General features: G+C 49.0%; 1 protein-coding gene across 1 annotated transcript in view; it reads right to left on the reverse strand.

Annotated features, from left to right (window-relative positions):
* Positions 1–6,482: 6,482 nt before the first annotated feature.
* The window catches only part of rp9 (RP9 pre-mRNA splicing factor), a 46,299-nt gene continuing 30,281 nt past the window's right edge, over positions 6,483–22,500 (reverse strand). The window contains exons 5-6 of the mRNA XM_079523449.1: positions 17,269–17,330; positions 6,483–10,969 (exon numbers count right to left, since the gene is read on the reverse strand). Of these exons, the coding sequence (XP_079379575.1) occupies positions 10,762–10,969; positions 17,269–17,330 (270 nt within the window). The 3' untranslated portion in view covers positions 6,483–10,761. The remainder of the gene's footprint in view (positions 10,970–17,268; positions 17,331–22,500) is intronic.

The following is a 22,500-nucleotide window of genomic DNA, read 5'->3' on the forward strand; positions in this document are numbered from 1 at the left end:
GAGAGAGGGATGTCAGAGAGAGAGAGAGAGGGATGTCAGAGAGAGAGAGAGAGAGAGAGAGGGATGTCAGAGAGAGAGAGAGAGGGATGTCAGAGAGAGAGAGAGGAGAGAGAGAGAGAGAGAGGGATGTCAGAGAGAGAGAGGGATGTCAGAGAGAGAGAGAGAGAGAGAGAGAGAGAGGGATGTCAGAGAGAGAGAGGGATGTCAGAGAGAGAGAGAGAGAGAGAGAGAGAGAGGGGGGGGATGTCAGAGAGAGAGAGAGAGAGGGATGTCAGAGAGAGAGAGAGAGAGAGAGAGAGAGAGGGATGTCAGAGAGAGAGAATCAAATGAAGCTCTCAAGTCTCCACAGGGAAACTAAACTGACAGTCGCTCATGGCTGTGTGTCTGTGTGATCAGTCACTCACTCACTCTCCGTCTCACTCACACACACGCACTCGCACACGCACGCACACACGCACGCATGCAGAGAGCTGTACTGGAGTAAAAGGATAAAAAAAATAACAAGAACACTCAAGTAAAGCAAAGGTACCTCAGTACAGTACCGACTGTACCGAGAGGTACCTCAGTACAGTACCGACTGTACCGAGAGGTACCTCAGTACAGTACCGACTGTACCGAGAGGTACCTCAGTACAGTACCGACTGTACCGAGGTACCTCAGTACAGTACCAACTGTACCGAGGTACCTCAGTACAGTACCGACTGTACCGAGGTACCTCAGTACAGTACCAACTGTACCCGAGTGTACCTCAGTACAGTCGGTACTGTACCGAGGTACCTCAGTACAGTACCAACTGTACCGAGGGTACCTCAGTACAGTACCGACTGCACCGAGGTACCTCAGTACAGTCGGTACTGTACCGAGGGTACCTCAGTACAGTACCAACTGTACCGAGGTACCTCAGTACAGTCGGTACTGTACCGAGGTACCTCAGTACAGTACCAACTGTACGAGGTACCTCGTACAGTACCAACTGTACCGAGGTACCTCAGTACAGTCGGTACTGTACCGAGGTACCTCAGTACAGTACCAACTGTACCGAGGTACCTCAGTACAGTACCGACTGCACCGAGGTACCTCAGTACAGTACCGACTTGCACCGAGGTACCTCAGTACAGTACCGACTGTACCGAGGTACCTCAGTACAGTACCGACTGCACCGAGGTACCTCAGTACAGTACCGACTGTACCGAGGGTACTTCAAAAGTACACTATACTTGAGTAAAAGGTATAGGCTACTTTAATAAGATTACTTTCCACCACACATGTTCCTCCATCCATGCCGTGAGCTATATTTGTAGTCAGTCACGAATACTAGGACACAGATCGCGGTGTGTTCCCTGTAGACCGGCTTTAATAATTGAGCTTCTTATATCACTGGGTCATTAAGGGACGAGAGGGAACGGTTCCGATTCCTCACGTCCCCAAGGAGGGGGGGGGGGGGGGGCTGGTAATTCGTCCCCCTCACTCCCATGGGGATGGGTGGGTGGGGGGGTGCTACTTCTACTCCCAGGGGTGGCACCTCCTTCTAAACGTCCTCCTCGCGTCCATGGAGGGCACCTCCTTCTAAATGTCCTCCTCGTGTCCATGGAGGGCACCTCCTTCTAAACGTCCTCCTCGCGTCCATGGAGGGGCACCTCCTTCAAAACGTCCTCCTCGCGTCCATGGAGGGCACCTCCTTCTAAACGTCCTCCTCGCGTCCATGGAGGGCACCTCCTTCTAAATGTCCTTCTCGCGTCCATGGAGGGCACCTCCTTCTAAACGTCCTCCTCGCGTCCATGGAGGGCACCTCCTTCTAAATGTCCTCCTCGCGTCCATGGAGGGCACCTCCTTCTAAATGTCCTCCTCGCGTCCATGGAGGGCACCTCCTTCTAAATGTCCTCCTCGCGTCCATGGAGGGCACCTCCTTCTAAATGTCCTCCTCGCGTCCATGGAGGGCACCTCCTTCTAAATGTCCTCCTCGCGTCCATGGAGGGCACCTCCTTCTAAACGTCCTCCTCGCGTCCATGGAGGGCACCTCCTTCTAGGCGTCCTCCTCGCGTCCATGGAGGGCACCTCCTTCTAGGCATCCTCCTCGCGTCCATGGAGGGCACCTCCTTCTAAATGTCCTCCTCGCGTCCATGGAGGGCACCTCCTTCTAAACGTCCTCGTGTCCATGGAGGGCACCTCCTTCTAAATGTCCTCGCGTCCCATGGAGGGCACCTCCTTCTAAACGTCCTCGTGTCCATGGAGGGCACCTCCTTCTAAATGTCCTCGCGTCCATGGAGGGCACCTCCTTCTAAACGTCCTCGTGTCCATGGAGGGCACCTCCTTCTAAATGTCCTCGCGTCCATGGAGGGCACCTCCTTCTAAACGTCCTCGTGTCCATGGAGGGCACCTCCTTCTAAATGTCCTCGCGTCCATGGAGGGCACCTCCTTCTAAACGTCCTCGTGTCCATGGAGGGCACCTCCTTCTAAATGTCCTCCTCGTGTCCATGGAGGGCACCTCCTTCTAAACGTCCTCGTGTCCATGGAGGGCACCTCCTTCTAAATGTCCTCCTCGTGTCCATGGAGGGCACCTCCTTCTAAACGTCCTCCTCGCGTCCATGGAGGGCACCTCCTTCTAAACGTCCTCGTGTCCATGGAGGGCACCTCCTTCTAAATGTCCTCCTCGTGTCCATGGAGGGCACCTCCTTCTAGGCGTCCTCCTTGCGTCCATGGAGGGCACCTCCTTCTAGGCGTCCTCCTCGTGTCCATGGAGGGCACCTCCTTCTAAATGTCCTCCTCGTGTCCATGGAGGGCACCTCCTTCTAAATGTCCTCCTCGCGTCCATGGAGGGCACCTCCTTATAAACGTCCGACTCATTAACCCATTTTGGACTGAGGTCGATAACAAAAAAAATCTTCTAAATCCTAACATTTTTCTGTAAAGCCCAGTCAGTGGTGCTCAACCTTTTTCATGTCAAGGACCCCCAGAATTATCTCTATTGGGCCACGGACCCCCATCTGAAAATATGTAGTTCCAGGGACCCCCCCAGAAGCCAATATTTTAGTTAAAAATGTTCGCTCTGAAATATATATTCAATGATTTGCGCTACATTTTCACGACTTTTCAAAAATAGCAGATCTACAAGCTACGAGCTTGTAGATCTGCTATTTTTCAATAGCTAAAGTAGAACAGAATGCTTAAAACACCAAAAGGGGTTCCCGCCCCAAAATGGTTTAAACGGGGGACACCTCCTTTGATGCAGGGCTGATATGATGGGTGATTCTGACACAGTGCTGTGACAGGGAGTTGTGTGTGTGTGTGTGTCTGTGTGTGTGTGTGTCTGTGTGTGTGTGTCTGTGTGTGTCTGTGTAGGGGACTGTGATGATGTGAAGTTCGCTTCCATCGGAGGTCAGTCTTTATTGACTCATTGTTGCACCGGCTGAGTGCACGTTACGGTCTGTGAAACGTTACGGTTACGGTCACGTTACGGTCTGTGAAAAGGCCCTTTGGGGGGAAAAAAAGACATGGTTGCCAAGAGTACTTTAGTTGTTAATCCATTCAGTACGGGAACCCCTTTATGTTATGCTTTGGCTATTGAAAAATAGCAGACCTACAAGCTCGTAGCGCGGCACCGAGTGCCGCGCTACGAGCTTGTAGGTCTGCTATTTTTGAACAATCGTGAAAATGTGCCGCAAATCTTTGAATATATATTTTAACTCAAATCTTTGCTTCTGGGGGCCCCTGGAACAACATATTTTCAGATGGGGGTCGGCGGCCAAATACATATATTTTTGAGGGTCCTTGACATGAAAATGCTTGAGCACCACTGACATAGAAACATATAGTATTTGAAAATTGTCATGATTTAGAAGACATTTTTTAAATTTCGACGTCAGATGGAAATGGGTTAAGCATGTCTGGGTATAGCTCAGTCGGTAGAGCTCTCGCCTTTTGAGCAGTGGGGGGGGGGGGGGATGGGGGGCGGTGGCACCGCTGTAAATAACTTGTCATCCACGGCAGCCCCTAGCTGGACTACATTGTAAATCTTTAGAATCTATTACGGGACGAACATATGCAAATCTTTCCCCCTAGAAGATACTGTATGTCTGATGTCATGAGGGAAAACTTGAGAGAATGTCTGTTTCCATTTATAGGACAGATTGAAAATAACTTGACGTTTAACCACTTGTTATAAGTGGGGGAACGTTGACCAAAAATAGCCAAATCTGTGGCCAAACACATTCATTTGGGGGTCCCTTGAACGGGGTTGATTTCGTCGACTAAAACTAAGACGAAAAATTTTCGTCGGCTATACCTTTTTCCACTGACAAAAACTAAAAGGGAAACTAAATGAAAACAAAGCTATGACTAAAACTAAGACTAAATATACTGACAATTTCGCCAACAAATAAAAACTAGACTAAAATGTTCAACGTTGCGACGCAATGAGCTTGTAGATTGGCTATTTACATACAGCAAGTGTAAAATCAGTCATTACGACGGCATCAAGGCCCGCCAAAATACATTTCAGTCGACTAAAATCTTATATTTAGTCGAGTAAAACTATACTAACACTAAGACATTCCTGGTGACTAAAACTAAAGGAATTCAAAAGACTATGACTAAAACTAAAACTGCTGCCAAAAACAACACTGCCCTTGACTTGACTGCTCCAAAACGTTAGGCAATGAACCTGGCCTGGCCTAGGCGCGATTCATACTCCTATTTTAGAGCCGAATAAAAGTCGGTCCGGCTCTGTAGAGCCTACAATGTGACGTCATTTGAGGTTCGGGGGGGGCGGGTACCGTCCTAAAGTCGGCTCTTCGGTGCTACTGAAAATTTCTTTCTTTTCAAAATCTTTTTATTCAGGTTTTTCGACAGTAGCCCAGGGGCAAGTATTAGACAGACATATAAAATATAAAAATAAAACTCAATCCCCTATCCCACCCTCCCCCCACCCACAATCCCAAGGATAGTCGGAACAGTCTGGAGGAAATAAAATAAATATATATATATACACACATACACAAAATACATGCATACATAACTACAAAAAATAAAAATATAATAAAATAAAAAGCAGATTTTTCATAGAGCAGATTTTGTTTCTGTTGTGGTTTGGCGCTACTGAAAATTTCTGACGAGCCGAAATCATTTCGGCACTACAGCGTCGAAACAGCGGTAAAATAGAAGTATGAATCGGCCCCTAGTATAGTCGCTTCTTTTGGGGTCGTTTTCACAGGGCCTGCTTGCTTGTTTCTCTCTCTAAAACCAGCCCATACTGAGTGCAGTGTGCATGGCGCCCCTGGCTCAGTGCAGCAGCTCTGCTGCTCCGTGATCCACCCCTGGCTCAGTGCAGCAGCTCAGTTCAGTGCGCATGGCGCCCCTGGCTCAGTGCAGCAGCTCTGCTGCTCCGCATGGCGCCCCTGGCTCAGTGCAGCAGCTCTGCTGCTCCGCATGGCGCCCCTGGCTCAGTGCAGCAGCTCTGCTGCTCCGCATGGCGCCCCTGGCTCAGTGCAGCAGCTCTGCTGCTCCGTGAACCAGCCCATACTGAGTGCAGTGCGCATGGCGCCCCTGGCTCAGTGCAGCAGCTCTGCTGCTCCCTGGCTCAGTGCAGCAGCTCTGCTGCTCCCTGGCTCAGTGCAGCAGCTCTGCTGCTCCGTGATCCAAATGAATGTGTTCGCCGGCTCTGAGGAGGAAGGTCACCACACAACGCTTAACCCCTTAAGACCCGAGGCGCGTTCTACACATGTCTTCTAAATCCCTTTTGATGAGAAACCCATGTTTCAATATCAGTGGCTGTACTGGGGCTCACACCATTTCAGGTCAACGACCACCCAAAATTAGATGTATTTGGCAGCATCCCAGATAGCCCACCCTACCCCAACATCACAAAATGTTTTGTTCCAGGACCCACAGAGGCAAAGATTTGAGTTAAAAATGTTCGCTTTCATGTTTTCACTTCTTCAGGTCATACCCTGAAGCAATTTTGACACTGACGAAGGCCTGCGCGCCGAAACGCGTTTGTCTGTCTGGTATGACTGCTGCTGCGGAGCACTTTGATCATTAAACAAAGACTCTTACTCGACTGGATGTGCGGATTTTATTCATTTTCCATACCCTGAAGAAGGCATCTTGTTTGCCCGAAACGTCGGTTAAATAAAGGTTTCTTGCATCGTGATTACGAGCTGTGCGGCATGGCTCTTCTCCTTTTTTTTCAAAAAATTTTCACTTTCAAATATAATTAATATTCAAAGATATTTTCGAATAGCTAAAATCTACAATAAAATGACACGGATGCGTTCCCGGTGCGAACGGGCTAATGTTTGTACTTTTTTCCCAATCGACTTTAGGAAATTCATCCTTCGCAACTCAGGAGGGGAAGCAGCGCATTGCACGGCAGAGGAAAACAACTCAGGAGGGGAAGCAGCACATTGCACGGCAGAGGAAAACAACTCAGGAGGGGAAGCAGCACATTGCACGGCAGAGGGAAAAAAAGTAGTCAAAGCCAAGGCCAAACTGACACCTTTTATTAATCCTTCCTTCCTTCTTTTTCGTACTCTTTTTACAGCCAACAGGAGTTGTCGGGAGAGGATAAAATGACATCTTTATAGTCTTCCCCGGCAACAGAGGAACACATTCAACATACATTCTGGCTCTCGCCCCTGCAGGGCTCCCCAGGGCCGCATTAGGCAGCGAAATATACATATTCCAACCTCAAAAGATCATTCCTAAATATTTATGTGCTGTTGTAAGCATTTCAAACAGCCAGGCTTGTGTGTGTGTGTGTGCGTATGTGGGTGGGAAGTGAGAGAGAGAGAGAGGGAACAAATGAAATGCCTTATATTATGCCCACCCCCTCCCCCTCCCAGAGTTCCACACAACCCTACAATCAAAGTATTTAACCCATTCAGGCCTGACGTCGAAATTTTGAAAAAAAAGTTTTCTAAATCATGACAATTTTCGGAAAGATTTGAGGCACATTTTAACGATTTTTCAAAAATGGCAGACCTACAAGTTCATAGCGCGCCACTCGGTGGCGTGCTATGAGCTTGTAGATCTGATATTTTTCAATAGCTAAATTATAACATAATGTATGTAACACCAAAAGGGGTTCCCGCTCAAAATGGGTTAATAACGGCAATGGGCTGAAAACGGCGGAGACAATCTCTTAATGACACGTTTTGTAGTTCCTAAAAAAAATCATACTCCCAACATCAGGATTCCTGACACAAGAAGGAGCACAGTGCACACGACACGTTATTTGAGTCTTATTTAGTCTCTCGACGCCACAAATCTTCGAATGTTACATCGGGGGCAGAAAAATCTCTTATTTCCATATGTTTATTTTTTCATAAATAAAACGCCCTACTGTAGATCACACCACACAAAAGTACCAATTATTAAGAGTAGCAGAGCCACAGGCTCGAAACGCAGTGCAAAGGAACGCATTTTTTAGTTTGTCGATCTTCTACTTTTGAACGCGAATCCTGAAAACGAACAGTCAGTGTTGGACATGAGTCTGTAACTACGCCTCCTGAAACGTTGCCAACGTTAGCATGTCATCTCTTTTGTGATTTCCGTTCACAGACATATACATTTAAAAAAAAATCTGCTGAGCAGCAAGCTAGACATAGTCTCTTTCGGGCAGAAAACTGCATCTCCATATTTGTTTGACTTTGTGTGTTTTTTTTTCATCAACGCCCTATACTTGATCATTAACAAACCAATCAAAAGTAGCAGATCTACAAGCTCAACGCGTGGCACGAAGCGGCACATTTTGAGCTTGTAGGTTTGCTACTTTTGATGTTTCTTAACTCATATTGGGCGGGAACCCCTTTTGGTGGTAGCATTATGTTATGCTTTAGCTATTGAAAAATAGCAGATCTACAAGCTCATAGCGCGCCACCGAGTGGCGCGCTATGAGCTTGTAGGTCTGCTATTTTTGAAAAAATCGAAGAACCACTGACATAGAAACATAGCTTTTTCAGAAAACTGTCAGGATGTAGAAGACATTTTAAGAATCTGATCTCAGGTCAAAATGGGTTAATTTGGACACGTGAAGTTTCCACCCGACGGCAGCGATACGTGGAATCATTCGATTCAGAGTAAATAGGACTAATGTATGCGACCGCAAAGACGTAACGGAAGCGGAGTGAGTGTCGCATTCAGCGCATTGACAGCATCCTTAACCCATTTAGGCCCGACGTCGAAATAAAAACGCCTCTAAATCCTGACCTAAGTTTTCCGAAAAACGTCAAATATTTATATAGCACTCGGTGCCGCGCTATGAGTTTGTATATCTGCTATTTTTCAATAGCTAAAGTATAACATAATGCTTAAAACACCAAAAGGGGTTCCCTCCCAGAATGGGTTAAGCAGCCTCTCCATAGTCTATCTCAGGGGTGGGCAACTTTGACGATGGCCAGGGCCAATATATTTCCACATTCACTCCAGAGGGCCACAGTGCATATTACTGTCGTAGCAAAAATAGCCGATCTACAAGCTCAAAACGCGTCGCATTTTTTGCTATATTCGAATTGAAAACCGAATTGGAATCCTGAAAATGAACATTTGAATTAAAGGCATTTCAAATGCCTTTAATTATACTTGTGTTGAGCAATGAGCTACTAATTTAGACTGAAGTAATAACAGCGGGTCATGTTTGCATGTTGTGGAATTGTAAACAGCTGAAACCAATATTATATCAGTATTCTGACATTAACCTGAGGGCCACATTAAGTGAAGGTGGGGGCCGCATGTGGCCCCCGGGCCGCCAGTTGCCCACCCCTGGTCTATCTAATGGCACCGTGACCCTACGGGGCAAAATGCAATGCATCATGGGATGATGAGTCATGCACAGGAAGGAAGAAATAACACTTGAGTTCTTTCTGATCCCTGCAGAGGAGTGTACACGCCAGGAGGTGGCGCTACAGCACAGTGGCTGCTGCCGAGTTTGGGATCCGGAAGGATTTTAACGATTTTTTATTCACTCTTCTTAACGGTCCCCTATAAGGGGACCAAATCCTATATGGGGATCCAAAATGGACCCTTACAGGTCTGTGACTTTTGAGTGTACAAATGGAACCAAATGGACCCTTACAGGTCTAACTTTTGAGTGTACAAATGGAAAATGGAAATTGGACCCTTATGGGTCCATTTGCACACTCTCAGAGTTAAATTAACATAGATTTTACAATATAAATTGGGGGTCCCAGAGATAGAAATGCCATTAAATGGGGGTCCGTAGACTATAATGCATGTCAAACAGGGGATCCTTAAAACTAAATGGGTTGAGAGTCACTGCTAGAGCCGTAAAAATCTTCTCTTATGGGGGTCCCTGGCATATCTTTTCAAATGGGGGTCCGCGTTCTAATTAGTGTCAACTTGCGGGTCCTTGACATGAAACAGTTTGGTAACCAGTGCTATAGCAGACGTCAAGTCAACACCCCTAAAAATCTAAATCAAGAAAACCCTATGTTTCTGTATCAGTGGTGCTCAAACTATTTCATGTGAAGGAACCCCAAACTTAGATGTAATTGGCCACGACCCCAATCTATAAACGTCAATCTATATTTGCGCCACATTTTCACGATTTAAAAAAAATAGCAGATCTACAACACTCGGTGCTGCGCTATGAGCTTGTAGATCTGCTATTTTTCAATAACTAAAAGTATAATATGAATGGGTTAATTTTTGAACCAAATTAATTGGTTCAGATCACTAAAAGTTGGTTCTGAACTGGAACCAAAAAATATTTCTTGCCCTGAAGTGGGAACCAAAGTCACTCACTGTTCAGGTTGGAAGATACAGATGTGATATAAAAACCATCATAAAAGAATAAAGACCGGAACCAGTTCTATCACCAACGTTCTTTTGGTGTAAAAGTGTCCAGTGTGATGAAAAAGAAAAAAAAAAGTTTCAAAATGTGATGCACAGAACCGATTCCTGGTCCCTCAAATGTTGGATTCGATTCTGGAACCCAAACCCAGAGTGAACTAGTAAGAGAGTGGATCCCAAACACAGAGTAATCTAGTAAGAGAGTGGCGACACTACCCTTGACTCCCATTGTAAGGCGAATGGAATGCGGAAGTGCTCATTCTATCTCAATGGGATAGTTCCAATGTTTGGAACTATAGCCCATATGCACCCGCTTTGCGGCGAGATCAAAGCGTGTTGCCACTCTCTTACTATTCCACTCAGCTCAAACCCTATAGCTGCTGCTGCTAACCCCCGCGTTTTAATACATACTTATACTATACAAGTACAGTATACTACCTAGCAGCATGCTACAGTACATGCTACTACGCATGCTAGTAAGCCTCCTAGAGGCAGAGGTTGTACCGGTGCTGGTACGCGGGACATGTCCCACTGGTACGCGGGACATGTCCCACTGGTACGCAACGTTTTCCTGACCGTGAATCTATAACCGTGCGGGTGCGTTACCGGGATTTTCAGCTGTGAACAGTTAAGATTCGGTCGAATCACGAAGATACCAAGGGATTCGTCAGCGACAAGTCACTGACTGTGGTTTTATAAATAGCTTTGAGTCCGTGTTGTGATATAATAATATTTATAGCAGCGTGTAGGCTACTTGAGGCCAGTCCAACTGTCTTCCGTGTTTTGGTACGATGATGCTCGACCACGACGCAACGCAACCCTGCCCCCCCACCCATAGCCGGTCCGCGAACATTTCATGAACTGTCAGCCCGGTCTGTGGTAATAGAAAGGTTGAGGAACCTCTGTCCTAGAGGACTGGGAGGGTACGCGCCAACGAGCCGCCGGCCTGGCTCGTCAGTCAGAGTCCGAGTGGCCGGCCGCTTTGGACGACTTGTGCTTTCTCTTCTTCTTTTTCTTCTTCTTCTCTTTCTTCTTCTTCTTCTCCTTGGCCTTCTTCCTCTTCTTGCGGTTGTCAGAGGAGGAGGAGGAGGAGGAAGAGGAGGAGGAGGAGGAGCTGTCAGAGGAGGTGGTGTCTTGGAGGAGTTGTTGAAGCTGCTGGATCCTGAGGAGAGAGAGAGGAGAGAGAGAGAGATGTTAAGATGGCATCAATATTTCATTTCATTTCAATCTTTATTTAGTTCTCGGGAAAACACATGGAGGGCTGGGACCCTCTTTTCCAGCGGTGCAGAGATTACAACAACACGAAGAACAACAATAATATGAAAATAAAGAAAATGTTTATTCCATCAACATCAATTCAAACGGTGATCAAAAAGTTGATCTGTCCGACTGAAAACGACCTATAGGGAGACTAGAGAGATAACGACCTATAGGGAGACTAGAGAGATAACGACCTATAGGGAGACTAGAGAGATAACGACCTATAGGGAGACTAGAGAGATAACGACCTATAGGGAGACTAGAGAGATAACGACCTATAGGGAGACTAGAGAGATATAATTGAGTGAAGTCTGTATAAGGTGTTCCAAAGATGCAGAGCACAGAAATTGAAAGCACATTTTCCAAGCCGACTGCGGGATCTCAAGGATCAAATAGTCCAGAGAGCGCATATGATAAGTGATAGTTTTACACTGCAAAAATAATTTAAATAGGAGGGTGAACTACCAATTAAATGCTCGCAGCGCGTCACTATGGTCCACGCTACGAGCTTGATGAATTGAAAGAAATCTTTAAAGTATTTGAAAAATGTGGAAATACGTTTGAAATTGTTTTCTTCTCTGCTGGGGGTCCCTGGCACAGACCATTTTCAGATGAGGGGGAGAGGGGGGAGGGGCAAATACATATAATTTTTGGGGTCCATCCACAGCACCAAAACGTTGATTTAGACTCTAGAAGGAATGTGTAGAATCTGCCTCGGGTTTTAGTGGGTTAAAATAAGTGTCTGTTGTGCTTAGAGAATGCGATCCATGGCCTGGGGTTATGAAAGCAGAGTGAACTGGGCTGGGGGGGGGGGGGGGGGGGTGAGATCCATGGCCTGGGGTTATGAAAGCAGAGTGAACTGGGCTGGGGGGGGGGGGGGGGTGAGATCCATGGCCTGGGGTTATGAAAGCAGAGTGAACTGGGCTGGGGGGGGGGGGGGGTGAGATCCATGGCCTGGGGTTATGAGAGCAGAGTGAACTGGCTGGGGGGGGGGGGGGGGGTGAGATCCATGGCCTGGGGTTATGAGAGCAGAGTGAACTGGGCTGGGGGGGGGGGGGGGTGAGATCCATGGCCTGGGGTATGAGAGCAGAGTGAACTGGGCTGGGGGGGGGGGGGGGGGGGGTGAGATCCATGGGCCTGGGGTTATGAGAGCAGAGTGAACTGGGCTGGGGGGGGGGGGGGGGGGGTGAGATCCATGGCCTGGGGTTATGAGAGCAGAGTGAACTGGCTGGGGGGGGGGGGGGGGGGTGAGATCCATGGCCTGGGGTTATGAGAGCAGAGTGAACTGGGCTGGGGGGGGGGGGGGGGGGTGAGATCCATGGCCTGGGGTTATGAGAGCAGAGTGAACTGGGCTGGGGGGGGGGGGGGTGAGATCCATGGCCTGGGGTTATGAGAGCAGAGTGAACTGGGCTGGGGGGGGGGGGGGTGAGATCCATGGCCTGGGGTTATGAGAGCAGAGTGAACTGGGCTGGGGGGGGGGGGGGGGGGTGAGATCCATGGCTGGGGTTATGAGAGCAGAGTGAACTGGGCTGGGGGGGGGGGGGGGGTGAGATCCATGGCCTGGGGTTATGAGAGCAGAGTGAACTGGGCTGGGGGGGGGGGGGGGGGTGAGATCCATGGCCTGGGGTTATGAGAGCAGAGTGAACTGGGCTGGGGGGGGGGGGGGGGTGAGATCCATGGCCTGGGGTTATGAGAGCAGAGTGAACTGGGCTGGGGGGGGGGGGGGGGGGGGGTGAGATCCATGGCCTGGGGTTATGAGAGCAGAGTGAACTGGGCTGGGGGGGGGGGGGGGGGGGGGGTGAGATCCCATGGCCTGGGGTTATGAGAGCAGAGTGAACTGGGCTGGGGGGGGGGGGGGGGGGGTGAGATCCATGGCCTGGGTTATGAGAGCAGAGTGAACTGGCTGGGGGGGGGGGGGGGGGGGGGGGGGGTGAGATCCATGGCCTGGGGTTATGAGAGCAGAGTGAACTGGGCTGGGGGGGGGGTGAGATCCATGGCCTGGGGTTATGAGAGCAGAGTGAACTGGGCTGGGGGGGGGGGGGGGGGGGGGGTGAGATCCATGGCCTGGGGTTATGAGAGCAGAGTGAACTGGGCTGGGGGGGGGGGGGGGGGGGGTGAGATCCATGGCCTGGGGTTATGAGAGCAGAGTGAACTGGGCTGGGGGGGGGGGGGGGGGGTGAGATCCATGGCCTGGGGTTATGAGAGCAGAGTGAACTGGGCTGGGGGGGGGGGGGGGGGGTGAGATCCATGGCCTGGGGTTATGAGAGCAGAGTGAACTGGGCTGGGGGGGGGGGGGGGGGGGTGAGATCCATGGCCTGGGGTTATGAGAGCAGAGTGAACTGGGCTGGGGGGGGGGGGGGGGGGTGAGATCCATGGCCTGGGGTTATGAGAGCAGAGTGAACTGGGCTGGGGGGGGGGGGGGGGGGGGTGAGATCCATGGCCTGGGGTTATGAGAGCAGAGTGAACTGGGCTGGGGGGGGGGGGGGGGGGGTGAGATCCATGGCCTGGGGTTATGAGAGCAGAGTGAACTGGGCTGGGGGGGGGGGGGGGGGGTGAGATCCATGGCCTGGGGTTATGAGAGCAGAGTGAACTGGGCTGGGGGGAGGGGGGGGGGGGGTGAGATCCATGGCCTGGGGTTATGAGAGCAGAGTGAACTGGCTGGGGGGGGGGGGGGGTGAGATCCATGGCCTGGGGTTATGAGAGCAGAGTGAACTGGGCTGGGGGGGGGGGGGGGGTGAGATCCATGGCCTGGGGTTATGAGAGCAGAGTGAACTGGGCTGGGGGGGGGGGGGGGGGGTGAGATCCATGGCCTGGGGTTATGAGAGCAGAGTGAACTGGGCTGGGGGGGGGGGGGGGGGTGAGATCCATGGCCTGGGGTTATGAGAGCAGAGTGAACTGGGCTGGGGGGGGGGGGGGGGGGGGGTGAGATCCATGGCCTGGGGTTATGAGAGCAGAGTGAACTGGGCTGGGGGGGGGGGGGGGGGGGTGAGATCCATGGCCTGGGGTTATGAGAGCAGAGTGAACTGGGCTGGGGGGGGGGGGGGGGGTGAGATCCATGGCCTGGGGTTATGAGAGCAGAGTGAACTGGGCTGGGGGGGGGGGGGGGGGGTGAGATCCATGGCCTGGGGTTATGAAAGCAGAGTGAACTGGGCTGGGGGGGGGGGGGGGGTGAGATCCATGGCCTGGGGTTATGAGAGCAGAGTGAACTGGGCTGGGGGGGGGGGGGGGGGGGTGAGATCCATGGCCTGGGGTTATGAAAGCAGAGTGAACTGGGCTGGGGGGGGGGGGGGGGTGAGATCCATGGCCTGGGGTTATGAAAGCAGAGTGAACTGGGCTGGGGGGGGGGGGGGGGTGAGATCCATGGCCTGGGGTTATGAAAGCAGAGTGAACTGGGCTGGGGGGGGGGGGGGGGGGGGGCTCACTGGGGTGAGATCGCATACCCACAGGACCCACTGTTCCAGAAAATATCGAAGATATGTTTTCAGAAGAAAGAAAAAAGAATCATACACGTGCAAACTGAGCGGTGCAGGTTGTGTGTGAGAGACTGGAATGCGAACCCAACAGCTGACTGCCCCCCCCCCCCCCCCCCCCCCCCCTCCTCCACACGCACGCACGCACAGACGCACACGCACAAAAAGCAGAAAAAGCAACCATCCCATTAAAAAATCATTAACATGGTGAATCACATCTTGATGATGTCATCGAGATGTGATTCACCATGTTAATGATTTTTTTCAGACCTCCAGTTCTAGGAAACACAGAATGGGGGAACTTTTTTTTATTATTTCCAGTTTTCCACACAACAACTCTAAGGTATATTAACCCATTTTGACCTGAGATCAGATTCTAAAAATGTCTGTTTGAAAATTACAGTTTTCTGAAAAAGCTATGTTTCTATGTCAGTCGTTCTTCGATTTTTCAAAAATAGCTAAAGCATAACATAATGCTAACACCAAAAGGGGTTCCCGCCCAAAATGGGTTAATGACATAGTAAAATGTTGAAAATGAGTGGAATGCCCCTTTAAGGAAGGTGTTTACTTGAATTAGCTCTGGTTTCACAGCTGGTGGAAAACAGACTGTTGAAGGCATGCGGAAATAACACGGTCGACGCTTGAGCTGCATGAAGGATTTAACGCGGTCGACGGTTGAGCTGCATGAAGGGTTTAACGCGGTCGACGTTTGAGCTGCATGAAGGATTTAACGCGGTCGACGGTTGAGCTGCATGAAGGATTTAACGCGGTCAACGTTTGAGCTGCATGAAGGATTTAACGCGGTCGACGGTTGAGCTGCATGAAGGATTTAACGCGGTCGACGGTTGAGCTGCATGAAGGGTTTAACGCGGTCGACGGTTGAGCTGCATGAAGGATTTAACACGGTCGACGCTTGAGCTGCATGAAGGGTTTAACGCGGTCGACGGTTGAGCTGCATGAAGGATTTAACGCGGTCGACGGTTGAGCTGCATGAAGGGTTTAACACGGTCGACGGTTGAGCTGCATGAAGGATTTAACGCGGTCGACGGTTGAGCTGCATGAAGGGTTTAACGCGGTCGACGGTTGAGCTGCATGAAGGGTTTAACGCGGTCGACGGTTGAGCTGCATGAAGGGTTTAACACGGTCGACGGTTGAGCTGCATGAAGGGTTTAACACGGTCGACGGTTGAGCTGCATGAAGGGTTTAACACGGTCGACGGTTGAGCTGCATGAAGGGTTTAACACGGTCGACGGTTGAGCTGCATGAAGGGTTTAACACGGTCGACGGTTGAGCTGCATGAAGGGTTTAACACGGTCGACGGTTGAGCTGCATGAAGGGTTTAACACGGTCGATGGTTGAGCTGCATGAAGGACTGAAGTTGACACTCTACACTACGCTGCCTTCACAGCAGTGGTTCTGAACCTTTTTCACATCAAGGCCCATTATATATTCGGCATTTGAGCCACGGTTTGACCACCATTTGATGAGATTTAGCGTCGACTCACTCGGACCCAAAACGTAGAATGTTTTGCTATCGTTGGATGAGATTTTGTTCACAATTCCACGCTGTATTGATGTTGTAACTACGTTGTACCACAGGAGAGGTAACAGGCAAACGATAAAAATAACAAATATTCTACATTATCTAATCGTGTACACTTCTTGAAAACTAACTGATGTTTATTGTTTATTTTTAACAATAATTGAACTCTTGAAAGCGTGAAATGAAACTAAATGGAAAGACAATGAAATAAAAGGCGTGAATAGGTACGGAGGGAAGCTGTTAAAGTGATATTTCTGTTTAAAAAAATGCACTGGCCTCTGAGTAACCTCTGTGTAGTCACACATAAACACACACACACTGGGAAAGGGGGTGGGGTGGGGTGGGGGGGGGGTTATGTGCTGCCATTCCACACGCAGCAGGCACAGGGATACAACTGGGCTGGCACGGCTAACGGGCGTCGACGGGGGAGAGCTCTGCGTTGCGACGCTTTGCGAGCTTGTAGTGTAGGGTGGGGGGGAGGGAAAAAAACAGGTTTGGGACCCCAGTATATACACCCCTGGAGCCCCCCTGGTCAAGGAAGTATAACAATGGTTTAAGTGTAATGATCCAATTCTGTGAATATAGTCATATAATCTGCCGAGATGACATTCCTCTATGAGCTGGCACTGCACGGGCACTGTGGAGGTTCTGGAAAGTGGAAACCATTCCGGACTTCAGTTCCCTGTGGTGTGTGTGTGTGTGTGTGTGTGTGTGTGTGTGTGTGTGTGTGTGTGTGTGTGCGCGCGCGCGTGCGTGGGTGATGACAGGTGTTTGGCTGCTCTTCGGTGCACTTTGCAGAAAGCAGCAGTTTGTTTGGGAAATTGAACAAAAGGGGGATGTGAATAATACAATTCCATGCTTTTATTTTTTTTAAACGAACCCACACCCTAAAAACAACAGGATGTACTGTACCTGGTCTCCTTCTCGTTCCTCCTGTTCTAAAAACAACAGGATGTACTGTACCTGGTCTCCTTCTCGTTCCTCCTGTTCTAAAAACAACAGGATGTCCTGTACCTGGTCTCCTTCTAAAAACAACAGGATGTCCTGTACCTGGTCTCCTTCTAAAAACAACAGGATGTACTGTACCTGGTCTCCTTCTCGTTCCTCCTGTTCTAAAAACAACAGGATGTACTGTACCTGGTCTCCTTCTCGTTCCTCCTGTTCTAAAAACAACAGGATGTACTGTACCTGGTCTCCTTCTCGTTCCTCCGGTTCTCCCGGATCAGGTCGTACATCGGGTCTTCGTGTGCCTGGCGACAAAATAACACAATGCAATCTGTCATTCAGTGGGTCCGGGGACCCCCAGGGGTCCTTGAGGGAGTTCCAGGGGGTCCCCAGCTAAATGATAGTTAGGAACCAAATGGACCCTTATGGGTCTGAGACTCTGAGAGTGTACAAATGGAACCAAATGAACCCTAACGGGTCCACGGAACCAAATGGACCCTTATGGGTCTGAGACTCTGAGAGTGTACAAATGCATTTGTACACTCTCAAGAGTTAAATTAACCTCGATTTTACAATATACATTGGGGGTCCCAGAGATAGAAATGCCATTAAATGGGGGTCCGTAGCCTAATGCATGTCACACTGGGGGGGGTCCTTGAAATTAAACAGGTTGAGATTCACTGCTAGAGCCATAACAATATTTTATGGGGGTCTCTGGCATATCTTTTCAAATGGGGGTCCGCGGACTAATAAGTGTCAATTTTGGGGGTCCTTGACATGAAAACGTTTGGGAAGCACTGATTTAGAAACCTCTCATCTCCATATTCTAACTGTTCTTTGTGTGTGTTTTGTTCTCCGTCATTATTTTGTTGTTTTCAGTGATACCGCTAGAGGGCGCTCTTCGCCAACCTAAGAACGGTGTTCACCCGGGAATCATGTGACCCCCCCACAAAAAACAATACTCCATCCTATCCACTCCAATGCTAAGCATTTGTGTAAAAAAAAAAAGAAAAGAAAAAGCTTCTAACTCCTATGTATTTTTTCCCAGAATGTATTTTTTGGTGAAAACAAGCCATATTGAACTGCCCACAACAAATCCATTTAGACCCGAGTTAAAAACATTCACTTTGAAAGAATATATATTAAAAGATTTGCACCACATTTTTTTGCAAAAATAGCAGACCTACAAGTTCATAGCGCGGCACTCGGTGGCGCGCTATGAGCTTGTAGATCTGCTATTTTTTCAATAGCTAAAGTATAACATAATGCTTGAAACACCAAAAAAAGGGGTTCCCGCCCAAAATGGGCTAAAGCACAGAAGCTGGTTTACAATGTGGGTTTGTTTTTCCTGGCGGAAAGAAGAGAAACTCATCTTTCCATCGTGACATGAAAGAAGAAGAATCTGTGGATTTTGCCCAATAGGACATTAATTTGCCCTAATTAATGTCCTATTGATAATATTACAGCATCACACACCCGTAAAATCTGAATCCCTCCCCCCTTTTTTTCCCTCACTGTATATGTTTCTTTTCCCTTTTTACCTCCATTATGATGAATTCCTGTTCTGTTGTTTGTCTATATAGAAGTGTCTATTTGTACGTCTCTAAATGTTTTGATGAATTGAACATGGTGGACCCTGTTGTAAACAAGTGTAATGCTTAATTGGGTCGTCCACTCACAGTTAACAGCCTTTGTATTGAGTTTGTGCTCGAAATGTACTGTAATTCTGCAAACTGTTAATAAATATTTCAATCAATCAATCAATCACAATTCGCGTTTCGAGCTTGTAGATCTGCTACTTTTGATGCTTTTGAATTTGAATCCTGAAAAGTTTCCACCCGACAAGAGACGATTTCGTTTTTCCAAGGTTTTACTTTAAATACTGTGGGACACACATAGGGTGTTACTAAAATAACACTCACCACCGTGTGTCTGTGTGTGTGTGTGTGTGTGTGTGTGTGTGCGTGTGTGCGTGTGTGCGTGTGTGCTCTCGCGTGTGTGCAATGTGCATCAGCGTCAGGAAATTAATTCCTTTCAGCTCAACACATTTCCAACATGGCATTCACACCCTCTTCCGTCTCTAACCGCCCGGTCAGCGCTTTTAGAGAGCACACCGCGTCCTCCGTCGTCGACGCGAGATAAAGTGTGATCCAGCTGCACTTAAATGCTAATCAGTGTGCAGCTGAGGTAGTGGGAATAGGGTAGGTAGGAGGAAGAGAGAGCAAGCTGAGGTAGTGGGAATAGGGTAGGTAGGAGGAAGAGAGAGCAAGGAGCAGCTGAGGTAATAGGGTAGGTAGGAGGAAGAGAGAGCAAGGAGCGGGAGGTCATTGCATTCCGGGAGCATTGAAACATGTCTGTCTCTGTGTGTGTGTGCATGTGCGCGCCTGCACATATATGTTCCACAGTGTACTGTGCACCCAGCCCAGCCCAGCCCAAAGCAACGGTTTAACCGCATCTTCTCCACCCCTTAACCCATTTTGGACTGAGGTCGATTAAAAAAAAAAGGCTTCAAAATCCTACATTTTCTGAAAAACCCATGTTTCTATGTCAGTGGTGCTCAACCTTTTTCGTGTCAAGGACCCCCAGAATTGTCTCTATTGGGCCACGGACCCGCATCTGAAAAGATTTGCACCACATTTTCACGACTTTTCAAAAATAGCAGACCTACAAGCTCGTAGCGCGCCACTCGGTGGCGCGCTATGAGCTTGTAGATCTGTTATTTTTCAATAGCTAAATTATAACATAATGTTTAAAACACCAAAAGGGGTTCCCGCCCAAAATGGGTTAAAGCTTCAGAGAAGGTGTTGATTGATTCCATTCACACAACGACCCCATTAGACACTCTCCTACTCTGGGCTATATAGTTCCAAACATTTCTCCTATGGCTGGAACTATCCCATGAGATAGAATGAGCACTTCCACATTCCATTGTTCCAATGGGAGTCAACGCTAGTGTCGCCACTCTCTTACTATATTACTCTGATTATAGTAAAATACAACTACGAATGACCATTAAAGATGGAAAACTTACTTATAATGTTCTGTCCCCTGAGCACATAGTGCATTATGACCAGCACTTATAATGAGCATTGTAATATCTTATAATTGCATTAGCATGCATTATAAATGAGCTTATAATGCATCATAGAGGGGGCACAGTGACCCCGCCTCACAGCTAGAAGGTCCTGGGTTCGATTCCCGCTGGGGACGCTGTGGGCACTGGGGACGTGTTCTCTCCTCCGCATCATCAGTGCCCATACCCGAGGCATACCCATACTTGTTGGCGAAAGGGCCTTTCTGTGTGGAGTTTGCATGTTCTCCCCATGTCCCCTAGGGTAGGTACCTTTACAAAAACATGCAGTATACTGCCGGCCTGATGGAGGGGAAAAGGAACCGTTACTTCTACGAGCTACGTCCAACCGGGGAAACTCGGCTTGGAGACTCATGCATTGAAGGAAGCATGAGGTCAGTCCGTTGCTCTTCCCAGTGTAGAGCCATGAGGTCAGTCCGTTGCTCTTCCCAGTGTAGAGCCATGAGGTCAGTCCGTTGCTCTTCCCAGTGTAGAGCCATGAGGTCAGTCCGTTGCTCTTCCCAGTGTAGAGCCCATGAGGTCAGTCCGTTGCTCTTCCCAGTGTAGAGCCATGAGGTCAGTCTGTTGCTCTTCCCAGTGTAGAGCCATGAGGTCAGTCCGTTGCTCTTCCCAGTGTAGAGCCCATGAGGTCAGTCCGTTGCTCTTCCCAGTGTAGAGCCCATGAGGTCAGTCCGTTGCTCTTCCCAGTGTAGAGCCCATGAGGTCAGTCCGTTGCTCTTCCCAGTGTAGAGCCATGAGGTCAGTCCGTTGCTCTTCCCAGTGTAGAGCCATGAGGTCAGTCCGTTGCTCTTCCCAGTGTAGAGCCCATGAGGTCAGTCCGTTGCTCTTCCCAGTGTAGAGCCCATGAGGTCAGTCCGTTGCTCTTCCCAGTGTAGAGCCCATGAGGTCAGTCCGTTGCTCTTCCCAGTGTAGAGCCCATGAGGTCAGTCCGTTGCTCTTCCCAGTGTAGAGCCATGAGGTCAGTCCGTTGCTCTTCCCAGTGTAGAGCCCAGGATCACATTAGATCATTGACACTGGGTGAAAAACCCAGTGTCTGTGTTATATGTGTCTGTATCATTCCACCATCTGTCCCCCATGGCTGCCAGTTCCCACTTGATGCCATGTGGAAGCTCAGACTGATCCAGAGCGTACTGAATAACGGCTTGCTTGCACAGCGTTTTAAGACTAGGACTCAAGTCTAAGATGTACAAGTAATTGGGTGTATAATTGGGACAGGGATTATCATTGGGAGTTCTGGAGTTATTTCCAAGGAGGATGATACGATCTCCCACCATACAGCAATTTAAACTATGCCTTGGAGTCGGCTGGTCTGTCCCCTTGGGCTCAACCTTCTTCCAGGAGAAAGTCTCTGGACGGAATTTCCACACATCATTGAAGGTTTGGTCATTGTTGCGGCCACCAAATATGTACAGCTCTCCATTGTAGGTAAAGACTGAATGATCCCTGCGTACATTTGGGAGAATCTGTTGAGAAGGTATGCTCAGCCAAAGGTTGGTCTCTGTGTCAAACACTCTGATATTATTGTAGAGCTGTTGCTGGTCCCCTATGCCCCCAAATACAAACATCTTCGTCCCAATGATGGTGGCAGAGTGACCATATGAAGCATCTGGCAGAGTGCCTCTGGCGTTAATTAAAGTCCAGACCATCGTGTTGGTGTCCAATGTGTACATCGTGCCATTAAGGCCCCCAGTCCGCATGTTGCATCCTCCATAGACGTACATGACCTTCCCCAAGACACAGGCTGAGTGGTTCCTCCTCCACTCTGGAACAGACCCAGAAACCTGGGGCTTGAACCATCTGTGGGCGTCGACATCAAAGGCATAAAGCAGTTTTCCTCCAAATTTTCCTCCCCAGAAGTAGACGATATCTTCTATGAGCAGGGCTGAACCCCAGTACATGGAGACGGATAATACGAGAATACCTCCGCCATTCATTTTCACTGGGGGCAACGTCCTCCAGCGCAGGGACACTGTGTTGAACACGTGAACCTTAAAATACCTGCGTGTAAAACAGTACAGCTTCTGTCCCACGGCCACAGCGGTCGCACATGCTCGTGCTCTCAGACGCACGCTCCAGCCAATCATTTCTCACAAAAAGGACAACCACACGCTGATCGATACAGGTGCTGTTTTGCACACTACAGTTCAGGCTGCGCAGAAAGGTTTGGCCTATAGGCAAAGGTGAAGTGTTGGATTCCCAAAGGAGAAAAATCGATAACCGTCGTTCTCCTGACTATTATGGCAAATTGATCACTATACGGACAGTCTTTATGGATCTCTCATGCCGCCACACAGCACGCAGTGTGATCAGATGATCTTCAGTTAGAAGGCCTGCAGGTGTTCACACGTTGATAAATGGCGTTTGGTTCATTTTACATTCATTTT

This window comes from Electrona antarctica, assembly GCF_951216825.1.
Source record: "Electrona antarctica genome assembly, chromosome: 15".
Classification (NCBI taxonomy): domain Eukaryota; kingdom Metazoa; phylum Chordata; class Actinopteri; order Myctophiformes; family Myctophidae; genus Electrona; species Electrona antarctica.